The sequence below is a fragment of the Magallana gigas genome, chromosome 6 (assembly GCF_963853765.1).
Source record: "Magallana gigas chromosome 6, xbMagGiga1.1, whole genome shotgun sequence".
Taxonomy (NCBI): domain Eukaryota; kingdom Metazoa; phylum Mollusca; class Bivalvia; order Ostreida; family Ostreidae; genus Magallana; species Magallana gigas.
The window spans coordinates 49,773,556-49,784,793 of record NC_088858.1 but is presented as its reverse complement, the minus strand read 5'-3'; the positions used below and the strand labels follow the sequence as shown (position 1 = coordinate 49,784,793).

General features: G+C 32.4%; 1 protein-coding gene across 4 annotated transcripts; it reads right to left on the bottom strand.

Moving 5' to 3' along the window:
* Positions 1-211: 211 nt before the first annotated feature.
* LOC105326999 (serine/arginine-rich splicing factor 6) lies at positions 212-6,522 on the bottom strand. 4 transcript variants are annotated; one of them, XM_020066693.3, is made up of 8 exons: positions 6,409-6,522; positions 5,723-5,852; positions 5,455-5,525; positions 5,053-5,160; positions 4,527-4,611; positions 3,256-3,329; positions 2,975-3,118; positions 212-1,414 (listed from the first exon to the last, which is right to left on the bottom strand). In XM_020066693.3, exons 2-8 carry the CDS (start codon positions 5,843-5,845, stop codon positions 1,135-1,137), a joined length of 885 nt encoding a protein of 294 aa, XP_019922252.1. In that variant the 5' UTR covers positions 5,846-5,852; positions 6,409-6,522; the 3' UTR covers positions 212-1,134. The 4 variants fall into 4 exon arrangements, with proteins under 4 accessions (XP_019922252.1, XP_011425562.1, XP_019922253.1 ...); XM_011427260.4 differs by having other exon boundaries at positions 2,975-3,100; XM_020066694.3 differs by having other exon boundaries at positions 4,527-4,596.
* Positions 6,523-11,238: the final 4,716 nt, after the last annotated feature.

The window sequence follows — 11,238 nt, the reverse complement described above, 5'->3', positions numbered from 1 at the left end:
TCAACCAAGACAAAGCAACCTCCTGATTATTCAAGCCTTTTAGATCTGTTTCAAACAGAATCTTTTTGCATAATTTAAATATTACACAAACCAGCTAATTTTGTTTGTGCTTTTGTTGTTTATTACACACAAATGCATTGCAAAGAATGAAATCTCTGTTGTACTGAACAACATTTGTCAACTTGAATGGTTATAAACAACAGCACTGACCAAAATTTCATTGTAAAATTTATTGACAACATTTAAATTTCTTGGATGAAAAATGTGTCCTTCTACTGGGAAAATACAAATCTTTGACCAAAAATCATCACAAATTGATTTACTACACTAAATTAAAATCTTATTTTTTTTAGAGCAAGCTAATAAAACACACACTGTGTAAAAAGCAAAGAAATTATATCCTTAATAAAAAAAAAAATAACACCCAAAAAGCAAATAATTAAATCAATTTAAACTGTACCATAAATCAAAAGTTTGGGTGATAGTTAATTCTTTTATCATTGATCAACTGCCGCCTTTCAGACTTTCATTACATGAAATACAAGTGACTTTGTTTTGTTCCATGCTAAGTACTTTTCAATTTTAATATAATGGTAAACACAACAATGCAAGTTCCAAAAAAAAGAAAAAGAGAGAAAATGAAATATAAAACATGCTCTGTATGTATCACAATGAAAAGTGAAGAAATGCATAAAACATGGTTTGAAATAATACAGATACAATAATTGATAAATTGTATTATGATTAAAATATTAACAAAAAAATCCCCAGTCACCATGTTGTTTGTTTGTCCAATCTTTGTCTGGGGGGTGACATGAGACATCAGTGTGACCTGATACAGCTCTGTAACACAGAGTGAGGATGACAATACTAAGACCATCTTGTGCAGTTACATGAACTGTGAATGGTATTTTTATCAATGGACAATAATATGCAATGTATCGAAACAAAATTATCAAACACATACTGAACATACATGAAGGTAAAAAACCAAGATCTTTAAATCGTTATCCTATCACTTAGTTTTTCGTTTATACTTGTAATTATCTTTGAAGATTCTTGTGTTCTCCTATTTACAATGTTACTTTACAACTTTTAAGGATACTCTAACTTTGAGTTCCTTGAGTTAAATAACTAGTTCTCGTCCTTATCGTCCTTGTCTCCAGGACTTGGGGAACGAGACTTTGACCTTGACCTAGACCTGGACTTAGACTTGGACTTAGATGGGGACTTGGACCTGGATCTGGATTTGGACCTGGACTTAGATCTGGACTTGCGTGCTGGTGACTTAGACTTGGACTTGGACTTGCTGCGGCTACTGCGGCTTCTGCTGCGACTCCTTGACCTACTGCCTGACCTAGACCTACGTCGTGACCTTGACCTACTTCTGGATCTAGAGGCACTTCTACTGATACTGAAAACAATATGAATAAGTTTACAATTACAAACTAATACTTTCATGTATAAAATCATTCACTGAAAAAAAAGTAGAGAGAGAATGTGGGAGGTTTTTTATGGCAAGTCTATCAGCTTCATGAACCAATCTATCCAGAAGGGTAAAGTTTTTTTAAGCCATGTTATTTTTGCCACCTCTTAAAAAAATACAACTTTCCCTTCTTAATAAGCTCTATTTCAAATTTGCTAAATCACAATGAAGAAGAATGTGGTGAAAATAGAACAGCTAAAAAAATTGCAGAATACTGTAATCAATTAGTGATGGTATTTCGGTATAAGTGTACCGTATTTCACGGAATTTAGGTCGATACGGTTTATTGGGCGAAGAAGGCCGTTTTTAGCCATAAAATAAAAAAAAGTATAAATAGGTCGACTTCGAAGAATTGGTCGAAAAATTACCGCTAGTTATAATGAATAAATGGTTTAAACCAATAACGTTATCATATAGTAGCCTTTAATCTTATTTCACAGTTTTAAACAAAAGGGAAATAAAATGTATTTCTTGAAAACATCGAAAGAAAATGTCTGAAATTGCGTCAAAATTTTCAAACCAAATAATTCAGTACGGCCGGTTTGAATTTAAGATCGTTTTTTATTACTTCCCTGCCATGTGTACAAACTGGTGTTAACCGGTGGATAGTTACCTAGCCTGGAGGCATGACTACGGTAGCACATGCCACCCTGTGTCTCTATGTGACTTTTTACTGTGTATATACACACGAGTCAACCTCTGATCTTATTGAAGCCTGCAGGCATGAGTAGCACGTGCCGAGAGTTCAACTGTGTATAAATAAAGTCAGCGCTACCCAGACTGATTTCAGAGACACCTGGCTAAAATTTCATCGAAAGTTTTATGTTGAATATACAGAAAAAGACTTGTTCATGTATTCTATTATGAAAACAAATTGCTTTTTTTATTTCTACCCGACGATATTTCCCCCCGTAATTACCCTTTGTACGGTTCTCATTTTACTTTTACCGCGCGAAATCGATTTCCTGTTTATCGTAAGCACACGATCAAAATGCATGACAGCATTTAATGATTCAGTCAGTGATCTAAGTAAGAAATGTAAGAAGAAATAAATCTATTTACATTTAATTTTGTTTAAATGATAAATTACTACAGTATATTTATTAAAATCCATACGATTTTTACACAGAAATTCAAGCAGTATTACAGTAAACACTCATGATTTTATTGGAGGGTTGCATAAATTTTTGCAAAATTCCAACCAAAAAAAAAAAACATAAATTGGGCGAAGCGATGAATAGGGCGAGGTCCACATGTCAGGGGAAAAAAGTATCGACCTAAATTCCGTGAAATACGGTAGATAAAAAAATAGCTGATACTAAAAAGTTAAGGATTAACAAAGGACAAAAAACTCATTTGAAAATAAATGCATTCTATTGAATTCAACTATGCATCCAAAAGAATGTTACTAAGAAAAATTATTTATGAAAAAGTGTGTACTTATAGCTAGCTATGTACTTATTTATAACTACTTAGTTTCGACAGTACCTTCTGCGTCTGCTGCTGCGTTTTGGTTTGTCTTCTACCAATTTGATCTTCCTCCCATTGATTTCTGTTCCATCCAACTTGCTTACGGCATTCTTCATGTCAGAGTAAGAGGCAAATTCCACAATTCTGTCAAAGGAAAGGGAGCTTAACAAGGAGCGGTGGTCACCCACAGCTTCCATGGTTTTTTTTAATTCATCATTTTAAAAATCTTAAGGTACTCCTTTATCACAGCAGAGAGAAGTCAGGAGAACACTTCATTGAACAAAAGAATATACCCTCACCCTTCATTTTTGTGTTCCTTGTGGGCGTCCGCATACGTGACCTCCCCTGCTTGTCTCATGTAGTCTTTCAGGTCCTTAAAACCAAAGAAACAAAATGACTTCTGCATACAGACATACAGTGAGATTGATGATGATGAGGTGTGATGTGTCTGATTATACAGTCCCCGTCTTACCATTATTCAGGACTCACCTGACTTCTACTTGTACTTATAACATGAAAAAGTAAAAATTCAATGTTATCTATCCATTCCATACAAAGTATAACTCTATCAGGGCTTTGTTTTGTATTCATTTTATTACTGAAAGCTTATTCAGCAGAATGCAAACTTGCTTTTACAGATTACATTTCGCTAAGCCCTGATATCATTAAAACAGCATGGAAAACCAATTACCTCCACTGCTGTACTCTGTACCCTAAAAGCGCCCCCTACTGTAAGCGTGGTGGCATGATTGCCCAGCTCGTCCTCACAGTGAAACCAGGAAACCTTATTTTCATTGTAGATGTAAGAGTTTCATTCTACCATGAAAATCAAAGGCAGGAACCCAGTAATAGGAAGTGTGGTCACCTTCGAGGAGAAACCCCAAAGAGAAATGCAAAATCCTGCGATCAATGTGCTGAGGCTTTCCCCGTGAGCCAATTATATGAGAAGGCTGCGGATAGTCTGGACAAAGCCTTCGGGAGGAGGGAGGAGGAGGAGGCATAGCCTGGCCAGACCTCAAGATTTACAACGTGACTGAGACCGGATAGCACCCTGAACCTGATCATGTGACCCTCTCGTCTTTCAGCACTCTCGTCTAATGAGGCTGCGAGGTTTTATGAAAATACATTATACATGTTATTATGCTGCAAATCTGGGAGACATTCAATTCTACATCAAATCAGTCTTTTATCTTAAATATTACACAGAATTTGACAGTACTGCTCAGCAACATAAATAAAAACATTAACAGGTGGCTGTCTGCATGAAAAAAAAAGCCTAACAAAAACACGTAGTCTGGGTTCATCTTAGCATGGTCTCCTGCATATCAAAAATATCTAGCGCCGATGTTGATTATTCCTCATTATATAAAATCCCTGTAAACTACCGAGTGACCTAGCTAACAACTAACATAATTGGCTCAAATTTGTAACTAAATCATCAATCCATGACGGAAATATATAAATATGTGATTACAATCAAAGAATGTTAATTGAAGCTGCAAGTAATTGCTTGAATATGATCAAATTCAAGTGAAATTGGCCATCAAATCCAGGTTAACTAAAAGCTTACCTGCCAGCTGACCCGAGAACTCAGGTTTTCAACAATCAACCTATATTCCGTTCTGGTAGGTGGTCCGTACCTGTTGGAAGCACGACTAAAAGTATAGTTTAAGGATGTTCTCAGGTGATAGTGAATTCTTTTGAGTGCTGACATACATCACATTGCTGGACAAATTTTTCTGGTTCATCAAAGTAATATAAAACTTGCACACATACATGTATACATGTACTTCCAAAAATTTTAATTCATTATAATAACTAGAGTACCCCTCACCTTTTTCAGCTAAACAAATCTCTGAAGTTAACCCCCCTCCATTTTTATAAAACATATACTAAAAGTAAAATACATGTATATGTGCCTCATAACCTCATTGCAATTTGGGGTATTTATCATTCCAATGAAAACCTAAAACATTGAACAAAAGATTGACTTTCCATGGCCTTATACTGAAGCTGTTATCTGAGTTCACTACAGAACTAGGAAGATTATCTTAAATATTGTCCTCATGAAATACAAGGGGGTTCCCCACACTCACTTATCTCTTCCACCGCCCCCACGACTCCTGCGGGCTGGAGGGTAGTCACGGTAACTATTCCTTCTGTCGTCTCCGCGAGGACCTCCACGTGCATGCTCTACGATCACTCTGCAAAACAAAATCAATCATTTTTCATCAATAAGCAACCTCTCACTTAGAAAACGTTATTTCATTTATTAAAGACAATAAATTCTAACAATCACTCTGCAAAAACAAAAGCATTGTCAACATAATATAAAGAGAACATCCTCTCACCTGATAAAAAGTACCTTACTCTGTACAGAAAATAAATAATTGGGGGGGGGATACTTTCAAGAGTATAGCTGAAGATTTTTATTTGAATTTACATGATCAACTACCTATCTGACTTGAAAGTAATACATCTATATGTCATTATTTTACCTTTCACCAGCCAGATCTTTTCCATTCAGTTCGTAGACAGCATCATCTGCATCACGATAATCTTCAAATTCCTGCAAAAACAAGGACATATTCTTAAACATGCAATCATACACTCTCATTTTAATCAACTCTATCGAATTAATAAATTGTTCAGAAACAGTTATTTCTATATAAAAAAAAACAAAAAAAAAACAACTGACTGATTTTGTTTTTTTTCCTCCATAAAAGTGACTGACCAACAGAACCTCATTTTAACAGATCAACTTACAACAAAGCCATATCCATTTTTCAACATAACATCCCGTAACCGTCCATATCCTTTGAAAAATCTTTCAACATCTCTTTCTCTGGCATGATGGGATAATCTTCCTATGTAAACACGGGTTCCCATTCTGTTTCTGAAAATATAATATTGTATTTAAAAGTTATCATCATGCAGATAGATCTTCATTGACATGTGATGTATAAACATAAAATAAACGAAAAACGCATCATTTCGGAAGATGTGACTACATATCTTTCTTAACTTACAGAATATTGTATTTGAAAACTAAGGCGCAAATCGGAGATTATGGATTTTTTTTTTTGCCCAGGTTCTAAGCGGCTTTTTCACAAAGGGAAGTGACGCTCTTTCTAAATTTTATTATCAGGCACTTCATTCGCCTTTATTTACATTTATTTGTTGTTAGATAAGTTAAAATATATAATGCAGCACCCATATATGGTTAGGTTTATAAAATAGAGCGTTGCAAGCAAAAAGCCGCATAAATCAAACCGGAAGTTCAATCACGCTTGTTTCGCCATTCAATAAGCTTAGATTATTTTGATGTGAAAGTCAATTTAGACCACAAAACTCATTTAGTTATCGTTAAAAATGTTCTAGTATATATTTTCTACGGATAATACAAAGTATTTTTCGTAATGTTTATGTCTAAATGACCAAGAAAATCCTACCTTGCAAGTGGAAGTTTTCAGTACGTGTCCCTTGCTTTAATCAACGTCAGTCCCACGCTTAAAACATGGAAGCGTTGCATGCTTTTTTTTAATTCATCATATTTTTTTATTTCTATAATAACAATATATCTCAAGTAGTTTTCCAGTTAAGATATTAAAAAAATCTCTTAAACGCAAAATAAATTTGAATATTATTTCCGATAACTCACGGAAATCTCCGAAGGAAAAACTACGTGGTGGATCGTAAAATTACTCAAATATAGGCACGTATACATAGTATATCGCTATATGGTGATTCCTATACTGTCAGTGATTATGTGCACACCGAAAATTCTACAGGACCCGCATAAAAAATCTATCCCTGAAAAAATTACTTTTATCAATGACCACATTAATGTAAGTAAGAAAATTGAGATGGTAGTAAATTGCTTACATGTATATAGCCGATATAACGTTACCTGGTTTTTTTTTTTTACATTATCACGCAGAGAGAGAGAGAGAGAGAGAGAGAGAGAGAGAGAGAGAGAGAGAGAGAGAGAGAGAGAGAACTAATCATATTTTATGTAAAAGAATCAAGAATATATTAAATGAGAGATATCCAAAACAGTATTGTTCAAGTGCATTCTATGTGGTACAAATGCATGAGTGGGTTTTCACTTATCAATACCTATTATATTGTAATTCCGCCAAGTAAATTCAACATTTTCAACATTAATAAATTGATTTATCTACAGCATCAGTGGATTTGCTTGACAGCATCATCTGAATAACTGCACATATCAAATTTGATTATTTATAGTTAAACTAATTCAAGATACTGTATCATTAATTTAATTCAGTTGATAGAAAAATACGCACATCAGCAAAATTACAGAGACCAAGACTCACAATGACAGAGAACCATACAAAGGAGTACCAATGAAGTCAAGAAAATGTGATGACTTTAAATCAAAGAGATACTAGCAATTGACTGACTGACTGACTGACTGGCTCTGTTAATTATGATTTACATGTATACTATATAGTAGAAAAGATTATTTAGTTTTATAATGAAATGCATAATGATGATAATATACTTACTTACAACAAACCATATAAACAAAATGAAAAAAGTGACATGTATATGAAATGAAGGGTATGGCTAGTGCCTGATTGAACTCGCCCATTATATAAGTCACTCCTTCGATAAATGTTAGTGTATTGCATTGCAACCTACAGCGGAATCTACGGAAGCGTATTAGGGTCGCAGCAGTATTTTTTATTAATTTGTTATAACAGATTAATAATTTGTTATAACAGATTATCAATTTGTTATAACAAATTAGTAATTTGATATAACAAATTAATAATTTGTTATAACAAGTTATCAATCTGTTATAACAAATTAATAATTTCATAGCATTACCTTTTTATACTACTGCAGTGCTAGGTTTTATTATGCTATGATGAATGAGAATCAAATGATATGCTATAAGGTCCAATCCTATGCAATGTAATTCCAATGATATGTTTACAGTTATCTAATTCCATAACATAGCATTGGAATTACATTATATACCATTGGAATCTTATAGCATATAATTTGATTTTCATTCACCAAAGCACAGCATCATTTAGCCTTTTATATCCATAACATTGAATAGTATCGAAATATCATAGCATATCATTATATGCTTTTGTTTTAGTAAATTTATATAAAATGCTTTATGAAGATATATGATATTACATGATATGGTATGCTGTGCTAGGTTTTGTTATGCTATGATGAATGAGAATCAAGTGATATGCTATAAGATTCCAATGTTATGTCATACGATTTTAATGCTATGTTATTTAAATTTCATTGCATAGCATCGATATACATTATAAAGCATTTGAATCCTATAGCATTTCATATTCATGATTCTCACTGATCATCGCATTGCTTACCATATCATTAAGCATTTCGTTTCAATTTAATATAGCATAGCATAGAAATCTTACAGAATTCCATAGGAATCTCATATCATTGCATATGAATCTCGAAACATTACTCGAATCTCATAGCACCGCATAGAATGAGATTGTAATAGATATGGATAAAATGACGGTCAAATATCATAGCATAGCAATGGAATCTCATTACAAAACATTTAAAATATCATAGCATACCAAAAAAAAGTATTAAAATGCAATGCTATGATATCTCTCAGCTATTATTAATTTGTTAAAACAAATTATTAATTTGTTATAACAAATAAGTATTTTGTTATAACAAATTATTAATTTGTTATATCAAATTACTAATTTGTTATAACAAAATACTAATTTGTTATAACAAATTACTAATTTGTTAAAAAAAAATTGATAATTTGTTATAACAAATTTATAATCTGTTATAACAAATTGATAATCTGTTATAACAAATTGATAATTTGTTATAACAAATTGATAATCTGGTTTAACAAATTAATAATTTGTTATAACAAATTACAAATTTGTTATAACAAATTGAAAATCTGTTATAACAAATTGATAATCTGTTAAAACAAACTATTAATTTGTTATAACAAATTATTAATCTGTTATAACAAATTAATAATTTGTTATAACAAATTGATAATTTGTTATAACAAAATACTAATCTGTTATATCAAATTACTAATTTGTTATAACAAATTGATAATCTGTCATAACAAATTACTAATTTGTTATAACAAATTACTAATCTGTTACAACAAATTAATAATTTGATATAACAAATTGATAATCTGTTATATCAAATTACTAATTTGTTATAACAAATTACTAATCTGTTATAACAAATTAACAAAAAATACTGCTGCGGCCCTAATACACTTCCGTAGGAATCTGAAGATTTTTTTCAAAGTAAAAGTTTATTCTCTGTTTTATGGCCCGGTTAAAACAGGAATACTCAGCGATATATCGATTGACACCCCCACCCACACACCCACCCATTCCCAAATGGACATAAGATGGTGGAAAGCCACCCAGAGGACAAATGAAAGAACTATGGGGAACAACCACACAGGGAACAAGAATGTGGGAAGGCTGAATTTAGTCCAAAGCATTGAAGGTGTCAGCCTTTTATGCCAAGTATCTTGTATATAACCAAGGAAGAGTAACTAATTAGTTATTTGATTGTAGATATATACTAGTCATAAAGATGATTGTTTGACTTAAAGAAACCGTTAAATTTACGATTTTTGAATTTATATAATCGATTTACTCGGGAATATCCTTTTTCAATGTGCCAGATTTATACTTGCATAACTACTAGTATCTAATTTTAATTAGAAACAACATGATGCATACGTTCATAGTTGACTATACTACTTACAAAATATAGTTAACGATTCGTTCGCCATTATTTTCATCTGTGAAACCATATTTAATGGTTGTGAGATAAGCTAAGTTTATATATCTGTAAATAATCGTTAACAATAGATTTTGCTGAAAAATAAAGATTTAAATCTGTAAACTATAATTTACATTCGTTAACTAGAGTTAATTAAGAGCTATTAATCATTGTTATACTTTCATGTTAAATACTGAAATCTGATTGGTTAAGACGCAGTTAATAATATTTACTATTACCCTCAGCGTTAGCAACGCACTTGGCAACGGGTAACATTAAAAAATAATACATGCGCGAAAATTATGCGCGTACGGTTCGCTGTAGAATTCACGTTATTCCTATATAAAAGCAGTAAAATTTTCTTAAAAATTTTAAAAAAGACATTCAGTATAACAAAATAAATAGTGCCTGTTTGGGAGGATAACAGTTGAAATTGACACCCCTCGAAAACCATTGTCAACCTCCGCTTCGCGTCGGTTGACAATGGTTTTCTCGGGGTGTCAATTTCAACTGTTACCCTCCCAAACAGGCACTATTTATATATTGTTTCACAATTTATAAAAACTATATTTATCAGATGCACCTTTTTTTCCCGAATCGAATTGATTGTTTTCAGTGTTAATTTATAACTACTGTTTACACTTCTGAAACATTAACTATTGATTAAATAGTTGAACGTCGTTACCTATCGTTTTCTTAAAACTATGTTTAGCTCATTTTCGTCAATTTGGCGTGCCATATTCATCCAGCCAATCCATTTCGGTTGCTCGGAACAGCTCTCATTTCTATTTTTCATGAATCAAAGTAACTTTATACCAGATCTTTAGGACAATGACAAATGCGGTATTTTCCAGTCATTTTAACCTGCACCAGATAGTTTGTATTTGTGACCTTTTTAGCTTGAAACAAAGTGTATATTTGTAGATTTCTTCGACTTGTATAGTTACTATTTAATATAATCAAAATAGTTTGGGTATCAAGCTGTGCTGGTCTGCATTTGATTACATGTTGACTCTATATGAGGTTAAGTTCTTATAGTGTGGGTAGTTAATTGAAACAAATATATAATGTGGTCAATGGGAATTATTTTGATACAATGCAAATGTTTTGCAAGAAAATTGCACATTGCATTTTACCTGAAACCTTTGCTTCACAGTTACAACAACGATATTATAAGATCCTGGTTCAACGGAATCAATAACAATCTTATTTTAAGCAAGGATAATTTCATGAATTGGAAATAAAAATAAACAAGATAGATTGCATCATTCTTTTAATTATCGATTATGATAAAAATCAAACAACAACTTTTCTTTTAGGATTCAAACCAAGTTGGAAAACACCTCATACCTATATATCATATATTTACTACGCACAAAAAATGTTTCGGTTTCAAATCATAGCTTGACGTTCATGTGTGTGATTAATTATAGGCACATTACTATGTCAAACAACATAAAAAACCAAAGACC

Coding starts and splice junctions, on each gene's coding strand:
- LOC105326999 (XM_020066693.3), bottom strand. CDS start 5,845: ATGGGAACCCGTGTTTACATAGGAAGATTATCCCATCATGCCAGAGAA. Junction 4,612..5,052: donor GGGGGCGGTGGAAGAGATAA/GTGAGTGTGGGG, acceptor CTATACTTTTAG/TCGTGCTTCCAACAGGTACG. Junction 3,330..4,526: donor GTTCTCGGGTCAGCTGGCAG/GTAAGCTTTTAG, acceptor TTTGGTTTTAAG/GACCTGAAAGACTACATGAG.